The sequence below is a fragment of the Anser anser genome (genome assembly GCF_964211835.1).
Source record: "Anser anser genome assembly, contig: HAP1_SCAFFOLD_270, whole genome shotgun sequence".
Classification (NCBI taxonomy): domain Eukaryota; kingdom Metazoa; phylum Chordata; class Aves; order Anseriformes; family Anatidae; genus Anser; species Anser anser.
This window is the reverse complement of record NW_028153832.1, coordinates 2,760-22,049: the sequence shown is the minus strand read 5'-3', so window position 1 is coordinate 22,049 and position 19,290 is coordinate 2,760. Positions and strand designations below refer to the sequence as shown.

The 19,290-nt window shown below is 37.7% G+C and overlaps 1 protein-coding gene across 2 annotated transcripts; it reads left to right on the top strand.

The window, feature by feature from the left end:
• Positions 1 to 6,848: 6,848 nt before the first annotated feature.
• On the top strand, positions 6,849 to 18,229 carry LOC310891380 (adhesion G-protein coupled receptor V1-like). Of its 2 annotated transcripts, XM_083853652.1 has the most exons (7): positions 6,849 to 7,475; positions 9,091 to 9,171; positions 10,497 to 10,636; positions 13,024 to 13,633; positions 14,580 to 14,795; positions 15,773 to 15,988; positions 17,187 to 18,229. In XM_083853652.1, exons 2-7 carry the CDS (start codon positions 9,138 to 9,140, stop codon positions 17,636 to 17,638), a joined length of 1,668 nt encoding a protein of 555 aa, XP_083709778.1. In that variant the 5' UTR covers positions 6,849 to 7,475; positions 9,091 to 9,137; the 3' UTR covers positions 17,639 to 18,229. The 2 variants fall into 2 exon arrangements, with proteins under 2 accessions (XP_083709778.1, XP_083709779.1); XM_083853653.1 differs by lacking the exon at positions 9,091 to 9,171 and having other exon boundaries at positions 6,851 to 7,475.
• Positions 18,230 to 19,290: the final 1,061 nt, after the last annotated feature.

The window sequence follows — 19,290 nt, the reverse complement described above, 5'->3', positions numbered from 1 at the left end:
TTCTGCTCTGAAAATCTGTGGAGGAAAGAGGGAGCCTCAAGTCTCTAAGACTTATAAAAATGAGGGATGATGATAATGTGCTGCTAGAACTAATAGGATGAAAAACTTGGACAGCATAGGATGGAATTGTTTGGCCTGTGAGGACTTACCTGTAACATTGAGATGAGGCTCAAGGAACCTCCTGATTTTGGATCTCAAGATCAATATGATTCCTCATCCAGGGACAATGAACAGTTTACCATTGGTTTTTAAGAAAAACAGGTAGTCAGTTGCTGACTGTTTCATACAAATACAATAACATGAGAAAAAATTATAATTTCCTTCTCAGGTCCAGGAATAGTAAGAATTGGAGCAGGAATCAACGGCAGCAGTAGGTACACAGGGTTAATGCAGGATGTAAGGCTTTATGAGCGTAAGTTGACACGAGCAGAGATCTATGAACTTCATGCAACTCCTGCAAAAAGTGATGTCCACCCTGTCTCTGGGTATTTGGAGTATTGGCAAGGAGAGACCAATAAATCATTCATCGTGTCTGCAAAGGATGACAAAGAGGAAGAAGGAGAAGAATTATTCATACTAAAGCTCATTTCTGTGCGTGGTGGAGCTCGAATTTCACAAGAAAACACCACAGCAAGATTAAGAATACAGAAAAGTGATAATGCTAATGGTTTATTTGGCTTCACTGGAGCATGTATCCCTGAGGTAAGGTGGTCATAATGGAAATTGTAGGTGATATTTCAGGCACAGAAAGCTAAATGGCAGGACCAAGTGACCTGAACAAACCCTAGATTTTGCAGTGTTTGCTTTTGTGGTTAAGCAAAGTTTTCCTAGGATTTGGAGATGCATATGTTCTGTTAATACAACCTCAGTTCCACTGGGATTTACTATATAATTTTAAAAAACTAAACAAAAAAATGGTTAAGAAAATTTAGTTTACTATATAAACTGAAGACTAAGGCTTAATTTTTTTTTTCTAGAAAAATATTTTACCTTCACTTCTGTTACATTTGAGTTACCAGTTAAAATGTAAGATTTAATTCTCTGGTTTTTTTTTGAGAATGGATTATTGCAAAGATTTTTATTTTAGTTTTCTGTGTCACATGATGTGTTTGAGATAATTTTACTAGAGATCATGCAATGACAAAGTGTTATGGATTTTTCCACCTTCATTTGCTGTCATAAACTAAGTTATAATTTGCATATGTTTGATGTCAGTTGGTTGATTTAGTAGTGGTTTTTTTTGTTGTTTTAGTTTTAACAGATGAAATCTTTTTTCAGTGGTATCCATTCTATATGCAGAGTGTAAACTTGCTACTTTTTGAGGAGGCTTGAAATAAACATAAATCATTCTTTACTTCTTTAATCAATTATAAGGGGGAATAACATGATAGCTATCTCTACTGGTATTGGATTATTTTGTGGAAAAAAAAATTTAATATAGTTTTCATTTGGGAACTCTTATGAGCTTTAATTACATTCTTTTTTAATCAAAGTGCTTATGATGTTTTTAAAATAACTGTCTTGCCTGAGTGATACTAGTTTTCAGTTTGGTTCAGTTTGCTTATTGTGTGCCTACCATATGCTATGATAATAGATTCCTTCAGGTTCAAGTACCTCTGATACGCTGTGATGCCACAGATCATCAGCCAACCATGAAGAAAAAAAATAATTATATGGCACGGTAATTGTTTTGCACCTATCATATGTCCATTTCACCAGGGAAGTATTAGAGCTCTTAGTGGTGATGCAGGAACACAGCATTTTTTTACCAGTAGTTTAACTGTGCATATCTGTCTACTAGGCAGCTGAAGTCACACACAGTATCTATGCTTTCTTACAAAGCAGCCCTGAAATTTATCTAATGCATAAGATAGCTTTAACCTTTCCAATAACTTTCAGATAAAATTATTTTCTATGTTAATTTTATGAACGTTATTTTCTAAAATAGAAGGTCAGTACCAATTAAAGCTTCATTCCAGAGACGTGACGTTGTCGCTGCAGAAGTCATGTTATCTGTGAAGATACAGAATTGTAAGGAGGACAGTAGAAGAGAAAAATCTGTTTTTCTGAATGATGATGGTATAGTTTATTTCTATCCATAGTGTGTCTGGTTAGAGAAAGTGCTGATCCAAATCTTTCTTTAAATTATTGCTAAGGAAAATTACAATATTGACGTTATTATAAAGCAATAGTTTCATTTGCTTTCGACAGGTACATTTCAAGCATATTGATTCTGTCTCTGACGCATAGTTTTAGGAAAGGGGTTGTGTCCAGGACGAACTGCAGTGTATTGTTATTTGTTACCTTAATAGTCCTCAGGGAGGCATCAGACTTTTGCAGATTCCACTAGGATTGTTCTGATTGGCATCAAGGTCAGTTTCAGCTTCCTAACACTCCAAAAGAGCTGAAAGTAACATGACAGCAATTTTTTACTTGAACATTTGTCTGGCATTAAATATTTTCGTGTTATTTAATGAAATTGCCTTGATTTACTTTGACAGTAATAAACGTTCCAAATTTTTGCTTTCTTCCAGACTGCTGATGAAGGTTCCACTATATCCTGTGTTGTGGAGCGTACAAGGGGAGCCCTAGACTATGTGTATATAAAGTACATTATCTCACAGGTTGATTCCACTGGCATTAATTACTCTGTTACCGATTTTTCTAATAGCAGTGGCACTATCACATTCGTTCCTTGGCAGAGATCAGAGGTAAACCCTACCTTCCTATTAACAATTCATCCTGTCCTTTACAAACCTCCTGGAAAATACCTTCTGAGGGTGCTTGGCTGGTTTGCATACTAGAGAGTGTTTACTTCACATGGCTTTTCTTATTATTATTTTTTATTTTGTTATTTTATGTTGTTATTTTTTTGTTATATATATATTTTCTTTCTTTCTTTTTTTCCATCCCTGACAACAAGAAAGTGTTATTTGTAGCTCTGTGTATATGTCAGTTCAAAAGTCACCATGTGTGCATGTACATATTAGATATATGTACATATACATAAAAAATATTAACTGTATTTATGTGTATGTGTACATATACTTTAAAAAGTGTAGATAGTCCATGTACTTTCGAAATTGGAAAATGATCAGGTTTGATCTGAGTGTTGTAACTCAAATTTATGTCCACAACAATTAAATAGGCAATAGTAAGATTCATTGCTGTTCTTGCACTCAAGGCTATCCAGGTTCTGTCTCCTTTTAAATTCAAAATCAGAAACAGGAGATTAAAGGTGTTCTTGTAACAATAGCTGTTTTTGAGTCTCCCTGAAATGATTACTGTCTGCTTTAATCTATTCCTCTGCATAAAGTGTGCGAGCAACTGGAACATAAGGAAATTATTCAATATTCTGGCCTTAGAGACACCTGAAATTGGTAATCAGAATTGCATCTCTGAGTTGGGGGAGAGAAAGAGAAATGATACATAAGGGAAGCTTTAGCTGCTTCTGAGAAAGCTTTCTAAAAGTCTTACGAAATTCCTTATCTGAATTAGTTTAAAAAAAAAAGAAAAAGAAAAAAGAAATACCAGGATACCAGGATACACTGAAGAGTAGGAATTCAAAGCTACAGAGGCCCACAATTAAAAAATTATGTGGGCAGACTGGAGGTCCAAAAGAGGGCCAGAAAGATGATCAAAGAGCTGGAGAACCTGTCCTCTAAGGAAAGACTCAAGGGGTTAGATCTTTTCACCCTTTAGAAGGGGACTTTGATCCCATTATTACAGTACCTAAAGGGCAGCTCCAGAGTTGACAGAGGCTCTCTCTTCTCAAGAAACCACAGGAGAAGACAGAGGGCAAAGAGTACAAAGATAGAGTGGGAGAGGTTTTGTCTTGAAATTTTTTACAACTACTGGAACGACTTCCTTAGGGACAGGGTCGGGTTGTCCCGACCTCAGCATCTGGGCCAGGGCAATCCCAAGCACAAACACAGGCTGGGCAGAGAAAGCACTGAGAGCACCCCTTGGGGGGGGAAGGACCTGGGCGTGGTGGTTGATGAGAAGCTCGACATGAGCCGGCAATGTGTGCTTGCAGCCCAGAAAGCCACCCGTACCCTGGGCTGCACCAACAGCAGCGTGGGCAGCAGGGCGAGGGAGGGGGCGAAGGAGGAAATTCTTCCCTCAGAGGGCGGTGAGGCCCAGGCCCAGGCTGCCCAGAGGAGCTGCGGCTGCCCCATCCCTGGCAGAGCCCAAGGCCAGGCTGGATGGGGCTGAGGGCAGCCTGGGCTGGGGGGAGGTGTCCCTGCCCATGGCAGGGGGTGGCGCTGGGTGGGCTTTAAGGTCCCTTCCAGCCCAAACCAATGTATGGTTCTATGGTAGAATTCCCATCACCAGGGGTGCTTAAGATGCAGTTGAACATGGTGCTGGATTATTTCATCTATTTTTTTTTTTTCCATGAAACATTGAACTTCATCTTTTGATGTCCCATCCAACGTGGGCTGTCCTATGATTAAAATTCTGGGGTAATAAACAGCGTGTGCTAGAAATAGAAATAAAAATAATCTGTTTCAATGAATTCAATCCTGATGTACAGCACAGAATTGTTAAATTTATTTGAAGAAGTGGTGCGGGACCACAGTACTGTAGAAACAACATACACTTTCTATTATTGTTTGTATAATAAGGATGAATTGTGAGTAGAAAATACCATCCTCAGTTTCACTTATATCAGGCTGCAGAAGTCAATGTGGACTCAAATTCGCTGAAGTCATTTGCAGGGATCCCAGTGACTTCACTAGAACTGTGAATCTGGATAATGTGATGACTGGCAAAAGCGTGTGGTATCTGAAAATAGTTCATTCATGTTATAATAGTTTGTTCATTCAGCTTTATTTCTCTGTGAAATGATATCACTGCATTTCATACAATCATATATAGCAGAAATTTCCAAAGCTTTTCTAGCATGGCAACATAGACGAGGCCCACATTACTCTATCTAGTGGCAGAAAATGGCTGATGTAGGCTCTTGCTACACAGCTTACTGGTCCAATTTACTGCATACATACAGAGGAGCTAATGTGCATGGCTCTAAGAAACGGGCTGGTAGCAAGCTGCTCTTCAGGTGGGATATCCTAAGGGACTTTCAACTGACATTTGTAATCTACTCATTACCATGCCTCTAAATATGATCAGCTACTTAAATGTTTTCTATATGTTTGTCCGACCATATCGAAACATAAAGAAAGATGGAATTTTCTGAAGTGAATGTGTTAGCGTGTTTAGAGCAAGGTTATGTTAGTAAATCGTATGATCTGCAGGTCAAAGTGTCAGGTGGTATAATAAGCTCAATTTATTTGCTCTCTAAATTGGATTAATCACTGTAATGTCTCTTCATAAGCATGATTTCAAAAAGATTTTAAAATTTATCAGATATTTCATGTTCAGTACATGGAAATTAAACTCTGCTTTTGTGAAGATATACAAAACCAACCAAACAAGTATTTATTATCACTTATTTATGTAGTTTGAAACAATTCAGAAAATATGCCTTCCATTTCCAGTAGCTTGGAAGCATTGTTTTTGGAAAGCATATTCTAGACATAAAATGTTATCTTAGAAATTAGTTGAATTTATGTGGAGAGCAAAAATAGTGTCCTTTGCTTTCAGAACTATACAGCAGATACAGCTGACTGACTAATCAAAGAATGTTGCATGGTTTGATTTCTCCATGATTTGGTCCTTCTCTAGGTGTTAAATTTGCATGTTATTGATGATGACATTCCGGAGTTAAATGAATATTTCCGTGTGACATTAGTCTCTGCAGTGTCTGGAGATGGGAAACTAGGTTCAACTCCTACCAGTGGAGCAAGTATAGATCCAGAAAAGGAAACTACTGATATCAGCATCAAAGCCAGTGACCACCCATACGGTAACAATGATGGGAATTATACAGCTTTGTTTCAGATTATTGTGTAGTTCTTTCCAGTCAGATGAAAACTTTGCTTGGTTGTAATAGTTGAGGAAGCAATCTCATATATTCCACTTTATCTAACTTGAATTAATTCATTGTTTATATACATGAATGAATACTGAATTAGTTTTCTTTTATAATTTTACAAAAAGGCCTCAAATCTTCCCTGCCCAAACAAGCAATGATTCTCTTGTGAGGGCAAATAAAGGCTCTGCATGTAGTTGATCCTGTCCAGGTTTTTCATCAAATGAGAATTCCTGACAATGAGAGTCATTTCTCCATATGTCTTGTACCAGTAAATACGCAAAACCGTGGCCTGTGAGGCTCTTTTGGGAAGAGAAGGTTTTATTATTGTGCTGTGCCTTTTATCAAGACTGACAAGAATATCAGTGAGAGAGGGTAAGGCACACAGCACATCTCTGGAAATAGTGTGATTGAGGCTTAAGGGTATACTGGTATATGTGGTTTTTAATTTCAGAACCATCACAAGATATGTTATCAATCACTTTATTTAAATTGTTTATCATCTTTAAAATTTGTTATGAAAAGCCATGTAAGTAGTAATTCTTGTCTTCCAGGTCTGCTCCAGTTCTCTGTGGGGCCACCTCCTCAGCCAGGTGATAAAATGATTCTTCCAGCCTCTTCTGTGCCCCATATTACTATTAAAGAAGAAGCTGGACACGTCAGATTACTGGTAGTTCGTGCACAAGGCCTTCTTGGAACAGTTCTGGTGGAATACAGAACAGTGCCAGTCACAGCTTTCAGTCCCAAAGATTATCAGGTATGGCAACTGCCAAGGTGGTATAATTGTTTTGGAATTAATTAGAGTTATTTATCGTGGAGATAGCTTTCGGTTTGACTGCTCTAGCCCAGCTATGATTCTTTCACAGAAAGACTACTTTACAAGGTGATGTGGCAAATGGATATGTAATATTCACTTAAAAATATACATCATGTGACTTCTCCATTCTTTTCTCTGCAGTAAGTTGCATTGTCTAGGAAAAGCCTCTGGTTTTGAACTTTTTTTTTTTTTCTTAACAGAGTTTTCAGTGTAGCAATTTGTGAGTTTTGCTGTTGTTACAGACCATATTATTCAAGTGCATGTACAGGTTAACATTATGCTTGTACATACTGGGATTTGTATATGCCTAGCAAAATAACCTGCATGTATCTGCACTTGCTTGTCCAACTGATCATTTGTGCAGAAAAATAAGAAAAATGTACATGAATGCAGATGCTCACCAGTATGTCAACTTAGATGTCTTCTTCTTTTTTTTTTTCTTTTGTAAAACAGATTTTTCAGATTTTTTTTTAAAGCTTAAGTGAGGAAAAGTAGATGTTTTGAAAAAGACAAAATGAAGGTTCTGTTTCTTTTTTTTACATGGATGAAAACATTAGACTTGAACAAAAATATGAAGAGCTCTTATATTGCAGGCTGTTGTGGGTACACTGGAATTTCAGCCAGGAGAAAGATACAAGTACATTACTGTTAACATCACTGATAATACTATTCCTGAATTAGAAAAAACGTTTAAAGTGGAGCTGTTGAACCCAGAGGGAGGAGGTAAGGCACATATATCAGTCCCTTAGTTGTATTTTCATGACCTCTACTCGTTCATAAAAATCTTGTCTTTCTTGGCATTATTTTCTATGTTATTTCTGAAAACAAACAAAAAGCACCTCTACATCCCCACCCCCATACAGCTGTCTTTTTTCGTAGGGAAGAACTGTTCCTCAGTTCTTTTCTTAATCCTTGGTGGAAACAACCAGATCCCATAGCAAGTATATTATTACCATGTATTAGGGAAAGTGTATCACTGCCATCTGTTAGGTCATCTAAAGGCAATTGCTGCTTTTCACTTTGTATAACTTCATGGTTGGTAATGAGAACTAAAATAATGCAAAAATATATTAGCAATATGTTGCATTTCAAAAATATGGAATATTTATAAAATATTTAAGGCTAAACAGTCAAAGTGTTGTGTTTTTGTTTGTTTGTTTTGGTTTTGTTTTGTTTTGTTTTGTTTTTTCTTCCACATGAGTGAAATCAGAAGAACTGCAATACATAGGTCAAATGGATTATAGCAGTAATAGGCTGTGGATGTTGAGGGCCATAGGGAGTTTGCTGAGCTGTAGCTGCAGAGGTAGCTCGTAGATAACTGTCTGTAAGAACAAGACAAACACTTGAAAGAATTATTGGTTTGAAGGGCTAGTCTGAAGGGACGGCAAAGCATAGTGGTGCTGCCACATAAACCCCTGAATACCTTACAGATTTTTTTTTCCATTTGAGAAAAATTTTAACGGAGATTGTAAAGCTTGTTGGAGGGAAAAGTAATTAGAAACACTGACAGCCATAAATTGATTTTTTTTTTTAAACTGATGTTATTTTTTTAAACAATTCGGAAATTGCAAGTGTGGTCCCTTCTGGGAGGATGTATCAGATTTCCTTGAATTAATCCAGCTCTCTGCTATGATTGTATGTGTCTATGGTGCAACATGGTCTCAGTGATTCTTTTGGTAAAGTCTTGAGACTTTTCACGTATTTTGTCTTTTTGGTTGAATAGTTGTTTTGTTAAAAGGAGTCAAACTTTTCTCTTTCAAATTGTTGTGACAGAAAATTTACAACTAACTTTAGTAATCCAGTAACTATATAGCCTTTTTAAAATGAGCCTTCTTTTTGGCCTTTCCAACACAAACACAAAGCTTATGAAGTCCCCATTAGTTAAGTTTTCTGCAGATTTTCCCAACATTTTCACTTTGTGAGAAAATATTAGAATAAGGAGCTTGAGGGACTTTATCGTCTCCCCTACCTTTTTTTTTTTTTTTTTTTCAATTTAGATTCCTCCATGACAAGCCTCAGTTAGGAGTGAGAAAGGGGAAATACAAAATGGGGACACAAAGAGGGAAAGAGAGGAAAGATAAACTATGTGTATGTGTTTTCTTTCATTCTGACTTCCCATTGCTATTTCCAATGTCATAAATTAAGTAAGAGGTGGCATATGTAAATATTTCAGTCTTTATTAGAACTCCTGTACACTTTCAGAAGCAAAGTTGATACCTTCCTAGAGTGCTTCCCTCTTTTTTTCCTGTTGTCCAGAATAGTTTAAATTTCTCTTTGCTTGCGCTCTGATTTATAAATGTATATATGTGTATATATCTGTATGTCTGTCATCTTAAAGTTGCTGAGCTCTTTAGAAATGATGGCAGTGGTAGTGGTGATGGGAACATGGATTTCTTCCTTCCAACTGTCCATCAGCATGGTAAGCATTTTGGATTAATCTTTATTTCTTTATGCTAACTGTAATATCCCTCATGAACTACACTACTGACACAGTTTATCATAGTGTTATTTTGCTTGTGGTTTGAGATATATCATAGAGTCCTGTCAAAACATTCTTTCCCATTTTAAAAAAGGCTTAATTTCAACAACAGTCAATACTAACCGTAATACAGAAAATAACAGCTTCTCTATCTTCAAAGCTGTATTTTTATAGAACACAATGTAGTTATTCCAGAAGTAGTTAGAAAAATTAGCTTTGTTTGTAAATTTTGTAAAATTTTCTGGAGAGCAAAGAGGAGAGAAACTTTTTAAATTTAAGGTAATTTAAAAATTACCTGACTGTGTGTTTTGATACTTTCTTTTGCCACTTGCTTTATGCTTTGATCTCTGCATCTCAAAAATACTCTTAATAAAAAGTGGTGTTAGCTCTTTTTTTTCTAAAAGAATGCTTTGATTATTTTTCATTTTTGAAGTCTATTTTTGTCACAACATACAGAAAACAAAGATAATTTAATCTTGAGAAAATTAAAAACATACAATATGCAGAAATAAGATGAAAACAAAAGCACCTACTATGAGGGAAACGCTAATGATGGCGGATTTTGAATTAAACCCTAGAGACCTGAAAATATTGTGTTAGCACCCATTATCGAAATCAAATAATTTATTCCACAGTGACAGCCTGATTTTCTGTTTTATTTGAAAATACAAAGGAGTTCAGTTTGAACCTGAGAGTAAGTCTGTGGTTTAACCACTTTTTGGAACTTCCTGGGAAGTGTTGTTTCCTCTTCTGTGTTTCCAGATTTTTTTTAAAATGCCAGGCTCTTTCTCTTTCTAAGCAGCAAGTTATCTCACACAAGATGATCATTACAGTAGTAGAATTTCCTGGACTAGCTTTTTCTTTGTTCCAGCTTCAGTTAAAATAGTACCTGCTTTTGTCCTGTCTGCACTGCTTACACTGTGTTTTACCACGTAACTCTCCCCTACCCTAAATTCTAGTTCATTTTCCTTAATTAGACAAGTAATTTTATTTTTGATCCTCTCTTAAAATATTTGCATTTTATATGTTGCTTTGGAGTGTTGTTCCATAGAAGGGCTGCCAGGACTGCATTATTGAAAGTGAGTTCCTTATCCATGTGGATAATTATTCCACATTTAAAACAAAAAAAAAAAACACACCACAAAATGCAAAACAGCAGAAATATTCCAGTTATGCTTTTCTGTGTGCTTTTTGTAACAAACTTCCTTAGCTTTTAAGAAAAGATGGTATAAAAAAATAACTCATTTTGGCACTTGCACTTACAGCCAGCTTGGGAATTGCATCCCACATCGTTGTGACTATTGAGGCTTCTGATGATGCTCATGGCGTCTTTGAGTTCAGTACTGAGTCACTCTCGGTAAATGGAACTGAGCCTGAAGATGGAGATAGCAATATTATGTTGCAGGTTAGAAAGTTTTGGGTCTCATATTGCTATGCAATCCTCTTTTATGTCTATTTTACAGAGCATTCTGCAATATTTTTATAATAGGTCTACAGCATTTTAACTTAACTTTATCATGTACATTTGTCTTGACATTTTATACTTCACTTTCTAAAGTGTATCTTTCAGCTTAAAACTAAAATGTTTTATATAAGTTTAAATTTACTTCTACTTGTTTACATTTGAGGTATGAATATTTTAAAGTAAGTGCTGATGACACAACAAATACAGCAAAGCTAAGATGATAAAGATTACACTGTTTTTAAAATTAGTTTATTTTTAACTCATCATGTCAATGACTTTGCACTGTATATAATGGAGGGGCTGGATTGTGTGCAGCTTGCAGTTGGCAATGACATGCTTAAGATCCTCCGGGTAAGGATTAAGGGACATGGAAATAAGTTATAACAATAAGATGAAGTTGTTGTGGGAGTCTGCTATAGACCACCCAGCCAGGAGGACAACATTGCCAAATTATTCTATAATGAACTAAGGGATATCTCTAGGTCATCTGCCCTTGTCCCTGTGGGTGACTTCAACTTCCCAGATGTTAGCTGGGAATACCATACAGCCAATACAAACAGGTACTGGAAATTCCTGAGGCACGTTAACAATAACTTGTTGGTACAGTTACTCTGGAAGCTGACTAAGAAAGGTGCCCTCCAGATTTGTTGCTTGTAAACAGTGAGGGTCTTGTGGGTGAAGTGGTGATTGGAGGCTGTCCTGGCCATAGTGACCATGAGATGGCTGAGTTTAAAATCTTTGGTAATAGGAGGAAAACTGCCAGCAAAAGTTCAGCCCTAGCTATGGAGACAGCAGACTTCAGACTACTCAGTGAACTAGTTTGTGAGGTCCCCTTGGAACCTGCTTTTGAAGGTATTGGAGTCCATCAGTGCTGGTTAGTTAAGTAACACCTCTTAAGAGCACAGGAACAGGCAATTCCAAAGAGTCAGAAGTTGAGCAAGCTGGGCAGAAGGCCAGCTTGGCTGAGCAGGGATCTTATTCTAGAATTTAGGCGAAAAAGGAAAATCTGTGGGCATTGGAAGCAAGGTCAGTTGAACAAGGACTACAGAGGTGATGTTCACTCAGAGTTGAAGCTGGCCAGTACTGTGGGGACAACAAAAAGTGCTTTTTTTAAAGTATGCTAACAGCAAAAGGAGGAGCAGAGAAAACATTGATCCATTACTTGTTGAGGTTGGTAACCTCACAAATAAGTACGCCAATAAAGCAGAGGTTAATGCCTTCTTTGCCTCTGTCTTTAACACCAATGATGGGCTCGGGGACACCCAAAGCTCTGAATTTCAGGACTGTGATGATGATAAACTCCCAGCCAACTTTGAACTTGTGCAGGATTTGCTGCTCCAGCTGGATGCATATAAGTCTATGGGGTCCAGTGGGATTAATCCCAAAGTACAGAAAGAGCTGGCTGATGTCATTGCAAGACCTCTCTCAATAATTTTTCAATAGTCTTGGAGTCTGGAGAGGTCACAGTTGACTGGAATTAAGTTAAACGAGGAAGTGCTGGATTCTGCACCTGGCAAGGGGCAATGCTGGCTGTACGGACAGGCCTGGGGACAAGAGGCTGAAGAGCAGCCCCATGGAAAGGGATCTGGGGGTTTTGCTTGACAGCAAGAGAAATATGAACCAGCAGTGTGCCTTAGCAGCCAAAATGGTCAACTGTGTTCTGGAGCATAAGGCACAGCAATGCTGGATGGTCAAGGGAAGGGATTGTCCTGCTCTGCTCTGTGCTGGTGAAGCCTCACCTCTAGCACTGTGTGTGCTACAATATATGAAGGACATAAACTATTAGAGAGCATCCAAAGGAGGGCTACTATGGTGGTGAAGGGTCTAGAGGGCAAGAAGTATGAGGAGCGGCTGAGGTCCCTGGGTTTGTTCAGCCCAGAGCAGAGCAGGCCGAGGGCAGGTCTCATGGCGGCCTGCAGCTCCCTCACGAGGGGAGCGGAGGGGCAGGCGCTGAGCTCTGCTCTCTGGGGACAGCGACAGGACCCGAGGGAACGGCATGGGGCTGGGACAGGGGAGGGTCAGGCTGGGGGTTAGGGAAAGGTTCTGCACCCAGAGGTGGTCGGGCACTGGGACAGGCTCCCCAGGGACATGGTCACAGCACTGAGCTGCCAGAGTTCAAGAAGCATTTGGACTACTCTGTCAGACATGCGATTTGATTTTGGGTGGTCCTGTGTGGAGTCAGGTGTTGGACCTGATAATCCCTGTGGATCTTTTGTAACTCAGGATATTCTGTGATTCTGTGACTTTGCTGTATGCCATTTTACACTTTTATGTTCTTCTTTCTTATAGTACAAAGAAATACATAAATCTTTGTGTTTTCCACTTAGGTTGTGAGAACTCATGGGGCCCTGTCTGAGGTGACTCTGTATTGGGTCATAGTCTGTGATCTTACAGAAGACCTGGTCTCTGCATATGGGAATGTAACATTTGATGTTGGCCAAGTGAGAGCAAATATTACCATACAAGTTTCTCCTGACAACGTGCCTGAACTGGATCAGGTGTTTTCAGTTTTGATCATCAATGTGTCCGGTGGTCGTCTTGGAAATCACACTAATGCAACATTAACAGTTTTAGCTAATGATGATCCATATGGACTGTTCATCTTTTCTGAGAGAAACAGACCAATAAAAGTTGAGGAAGAAACAAAAAATATCTCCCTGACAATAGTAAGGCTTGGTGGTCTTCTTGGTACAGTAGTGGTTACATACAGAACTTTAGGTGATGATGAAAAGTCACCCTTTCTTCCACCTGATGTTGTTAGAGCAATACAAGGAGAAGATTATATACCCATTACTGGTTATGTGATCTTCGCAGCCAATGAAAGCGAAGCCACAATATCTTTGCCTATTTTGGATGATTATGATCCTGAGAGGTCAGAATCTGTTTTTGTGGAGCTAAACAATACTGTTTTGATCGACAAAGTACAGGATCGGCCAAGTAAGTGTCTTTCATATGTAAACCCAAAGCTTAAATATGTAGGCTAATATTTATATTTAATAGGATAAAATGCAGCAATTGAAATTACAGTAAAATTTTACCTCTGCCTAACTCTGTATAGTTAAGAATCCTGTAAGTTATATGTCAGAGTATCTCACATTAAGTATGAAGATTCTGTGTGTCAGCATATATTTCCTTTACCACAAAATTTTGTCAGGGGTGGACATTTCTTTCTCCCTTCTGCATCTGCTTTATCCCAGGTGTTTTAGGCCAACTGTATTACTGTATTGGTTTTGTGTGCTAATACCTGCTCACCTGTTGTTTCTGTAAAGCACAATGATAGGAAATAAGCTAGTTGCACTTACTGAAAGCGAAAAAAGCCTTTTAAACATTAAGTGGTGTAGAATTGCAGCTTCATGCTGGCTTTTTAGCGTAGAGGATGTTTGCCCGATCAGATAAATTCAGGTCATTACAGCCTTATTTATGCTTAAGAGCTTCTTGGCATGCCTAATTTCCCTTCCCTCTCCCCCATGACTCTCCCACATTAATCTTGATTTTTAAGGGAAACACTACAAAAAATTCTACTGGGAAACTGAAAGGTTACTTATAGTTCATCATTGCTAGTGTAAAATTCTATTGTCCTATGGACAAATAAATAAGTAATTTTGCTAGTACCTCACCTCTTCAAAGAACTGGTGTTTTGTATGCTCCACAGCAGGGTAGAATAATAAGTTAGTAAGAATGTGGATTTTCTGACATAATATAATTCAAACATCAAAAATATGCTTGTGCAGTTTGTAGTTATATTTTGTCCAAATCTAAAATGAAAATTTTATTGAAAGCTAGTAGTGGCCATCCACTAAACTCAGGTGTATGTATATGAACAGTATAGCCATATATAGGAGGCATTTCAGGCTTGCTCTAAGAGGTTTTTTTTATATTTCAGTTGTAAATTCTCCTCGTCTTGGATCAGTGGGTGAGACTATAGCTCATGTAATTATCAATGCCAATGATGATGCTTTTGGAACACTTCAGCTTTCAGCTTCAGCTGTGCGAGTTGCTGAAAATTATGTTGGACCAATCATTAACGTGACCAGAACTGGGGGAATTTTTGCAGATGTTTCTGTGAAATTCAAAGCTATGCCAATAACTGCAACAGCTGGTAAGAAATCAAAATAGCAGAAACACACATTCTGTGTTAAACCAGAAAGAGCATACTGTATGCTTCGAGTAACCAAAGCAAGCAAGTGTGTATTGAATGCAGTCTAGTAAAACAAGTAGAAAAAATACCAAAGTGTGAGATACTTACTGAGTGTACTTAGGAGACAGGAATTCAGGTCCTATAGAAGAGACCTTACATCAAATTTAAAAAAACTCAGAGATATCATCACTGAAGAATCTAGCAAGAAAACTAAGGAAAGGAATTGGCTGTTTGTTTCCCTGGTGGCCACTCACTTTCTCAAAAAAATAAAATAAAATAAAAAATCCTGTAGTAGTATATATAGCTAGTACTTAGTCCTTTGTACATATTTCAACCTACCATACATGGCTTATTTGAGTTTCTTGGAGGGAAATTGAGAGCTGGTGACTCCTCTGTGAAACAGACAAATGTTAAGCACAATTCAAGAAGACTTTTACTTTGCAAATGAAAGGTAAAGCTCTCAGGTGATCCCTGAAAAGCTCCACGAGGGAAGGAGTGACCTTATGTCCTTTAGTAAAATCTCCTTTGAAAAAGGTACTTCTGTTTCATTTTATCTCTTGGAAAGCCAGACAACTATCAGAAATCAAATATAGAAATGTCACAGTTGTGTGATCTTCTCAATGGAAGATAATAATGGACCTTTTGTAATTGCTTCTTGGACTGACAGTGTAAACTCTGTTTTGGCCAAGATGAGATTTATTTTCATCCATCCAGATATCTAAAAGGCACTAGGAAATAAACAATTGTATTTTCTGGGTATGAAGATAAAGAAAAAAAAAACACAAAAAAACACACCAACATATGAACACAAGGGAATGCAAAAAGAACAGATAAATATTAGTGCTGATAAACATTAGTGATGTTTCATAATGAACCAGAATGCCTTAATATTCTTCTGTGTTTTGATTGTTTTGTTATTTTTTCATGTACAAATCTAGGTGAGGACTACAGTGTAGCCTCATCAGATGTTGTCTTACTAGAAGGAGAAACAAGTAAAGCTGTGCCAATTTATATAATTAATGATATCAATCCTGAAGTTGAGGAGTCCTTTTATGTTCAGCTGCTGAATCAAACGACAGGAGGAGCCTTGCTTGGATCTTTGATGAGGGCAGTCATAACCATTGAGGCTTCTGATGACCCGTTTGGATCCTTTGGTAAATGAGTCTTATTTGCATATTTTCTCTTGTCCAGTAGCAATCTGCTGATTTGTGGGTGAGTTATTACTGGGCAATGGAATAAAAATTTTCAGAATACAAAAAGGGAAGTCTGGATGAACACAGTAAAGGACAAAATAAGATAAACTAAATTAAAACGTGTAAGTAAGGGCAAATGGTGCCCTTATATAGCGAAATTGAAGCATTCAGTCAACTTATATATCAAGATTTTGTGAGACGAAGGTGGATTTTGGAGTCTCCTAATGGGGATGGATTTTAATTTAATTTGTATTTTTTTATCTATTCTAAATGTTGCATTTCTGCAATAGCTTGAAGCTTAAGTTTACATGCCAAAACCTGTTTAGATAGTGCAGTGTCATTGTTTTACAAAATAATCAGGCAAAGCAGGTTTAAATATCTGGGGAAATTGGAAAGTACAAATATGACTTAAATTGCATTCTTGTATGTTCTGGTTGTTAGTTATTGTAGTTTTTCTTCTTTCTATCATTATCAGCAAAATGGATTGTGGACACTTTCCAAAAATAGTTTCATTACACAGGTTTTGAGAAAAAAATGGTAATTTCAAAAATTTAATGACATTTTAGAAATTTATCTTTTCTATTTATTTTTTCTATTTCAGTATTTCTGGTGTATGTTTTCCAGCCATTTTATTTGACTTACTCTTTCTCCCTTTAGTACCCTACTTTATTTCAGTTATTCCATTTTATCAGCAAAATGTAAAGGAAATTGACAAAAGTAAATAATTCCACATGGATAATTCATTAACTTCATTCTTAACAACTAAAGATTTTATACAAGAAAGACTTATATTTGAAACAATTTAGATGGAATATGTTGACACATTTTTTCCATACGTGACATAAAAAATGATAAAAAATTTCCTCACTGGGAAAAATTACCTTCTGACCGTCTTCTAAAAACTTAGATCATGGCTAGCCTTGAACAATGGATACGTTGGAATAAACTCTTGGGTGGGGGCTGAATTTTCATGCCAATTTTATTTGCAGATAAAATGATACTGAAAGTTCAATTTGAAGTTTAAACCTGATTAACATTTTTTTAATTGTGCAAATGAATGCAATCAAGTGAAATAAAATATATAATTCAGTAACTAGGATGGTGTTTTTATTTTAAATATTACTGTTAATGAAATACACCTCTTTGTGCTGCACTTCAGTGTTCCAGATGACCGAATTTACTGTGGAGGAGCCTGAATCTGGATCAGTACCCATAAATCTGCCAGTAATCCGCAATGCTGGGACACTTGGTAACGTTACTGTTGAGTGGGTTGCTACCATTGGTGGACACCCTGCTGATGAGGACTTGCAGGTTGCCTCAGGCAATATTACTTTTGCCCCTGGGGAAGCCTTTCAGATGCTACTATTGGAAATCCTGGCTGATGATGTTCCAGAAATAGAAGAAGTAAGTCAAGCACTTACATCTTCCTTGAAGATGGTATTAATTTTGACTTGTTCTAGAAATATGTATGATGGAAAACAAGAAATGTTCCGGCAGGAAGGTGCTATAATTTCATGTTATACTTTGCTTGTAATTATTGTTAGAAAAACCACAAATTGTCTAGCTGCATTACTTCTTTTTCTTTTCTTCTCTTTGAGATTGTCCGTGTAGAATTAACTCAGGCCTCCAATGGTGGTGCTATTGGGTTAGATGGCGTGGCAAGTATTATAATACCTGCCAATGATAATCCTTATGGCACAGTTTTCTTTCATCAATCCTTATATCGAGTTCAGGAGCCACTAGAAAGAAATTTGCTGGCAAACATAACAGTCAGGCGAAGGTTTGTATAATGTTTGCTTTATTTGTAATTACTATTTATTCTTCACTTTTGTTTCCACTATAATGTCAAATTTCATGCTCCTCTCATAAAAATATGTGCATCAATTCTTTGATCTGCCATCTCAATGTATTTTCATTTCAAACACATTGTTTTTGAAGTAGATGTCTGTGTATTACATAAATTACTTAAACGTAGTATACATTGAAATGCACAATGTAAACTCAGCGTACACAGTGTACTATTCATTTTGTCCGTTTAATCATCAAATCATTTAAACCTGCATGGTAGCCTGTTCCTGTGATTTGAACAGGAGGACAAAATGGCCAGCCCTTACAGGATGAAAATAAGAGAAGGAAAACAGGTTTTATGCATGTGATCCTAGAGGAAGGATGATAAGTCTGGGTGTCACCGGCTTTTTCTTCCTTGCAAGTAAGGAGAGCTGCCAAGTCCTGAAGAAGACTAAGTTAACTCCTAGAACCAAATGTTTACAAATATGCATTCTTAACAGACTACTACCTAAGCTATAAATAATCAAACTTGCTATCCACAAAAAAATAAGATAACTCAGTTATTCTGGTACTAGTTTCAAAGGGAATGCATTTTGATGTGTTATTTGGAATTTTTCAGCAATTCAGAAAGGGTCAGTTGATTTTGTTCACTTCTATTATTAACCCAGAAACATGTAGAATATTAGACATCCTTTGTCAACTAACAGAACTTTATTTTATTATAATGTCTTTTAGTGAGGGAAGATTTGGTCAGCTGCAGATTTTCTACAGCACTTCTGAGACTGACGTTGTAGCTCTTGCTGTGGAGCAAGGTCAGGATATCCTGGCCTACTACGAGCCTCCTGTACAAGGAATTCCTGACAAACCATCCAAGACCAGAGTGAATGTGTCAGCAGCAAGTGACCCTGTGTATTCCTGTGCAGCTCAGTGCCTAAAAGAACAAGCATGTTCAGCCTTTACATTTTCCAGTGCCTCAGGGATTCCTCTCTGCCTTTGGCTGACGTCAGATATCAGCCCATTAACTAACAACACTTCAGGGTTCCGGACCTGATTTTCCGGGAAAATCCCCAAATTTGAGGATTTTTGAGGAAATTTCCCCAAACTTAGTGTTTTCTTTGAGGAGGGGGCCCCAAAACGGGGTCGCAAGCAGCGGTTTTGGGGGAATTTCCCTCGATTTTGGGACTTTTGGGGGGATTTCCCCAAATTGGAGGGGTTTCAGTGGGGGGGGGGGGTCTCAAACGTGGGTAACAAAGTGCAGGTTTTGGGCGATTTCCCCCCAAAAAGTTTGGTTTTTTTTAAGGGGGTGTCCCCGTGCCCCCCCCCCCCCCCCCAGCGTCACAAGCAGCAGCTTTTTGGGGCATTTCCCCCAAATTCGGGGCTTTTGGTGGGTCCCTGATTGGAGGGGGGGGGGGGGGAAGAGGTTTTTGGGGGGAATTCCCTGAAATTTTAGTGTTTTTTTCGGGGGGGGTGTGGGG

Excerpts from the sequence above, each read along its gene's own strand:
- LOC310891380 (XM_083853652.1), top strand. The coding sequence starts at position 9,138 with ATGGATTTCTTCCTTCCAACTGTCCATCAGCATG. Across the intron at positions 9,172-10,496 it reads TCCAACTGTCCATCAGCATG|CCAGCTTGGGAATTGCATCC; the intron begins GTAAGCATTTTG and ends TTGCACTTACAG. Across the intron at positions 13,634-14,579 it reads CAAAGTACAGGATCGGCCAA|TTGTAAATTCTCCTCGTCTT; the intron begins GTAAGTGTCTTT and ends TTTATATTTCAG.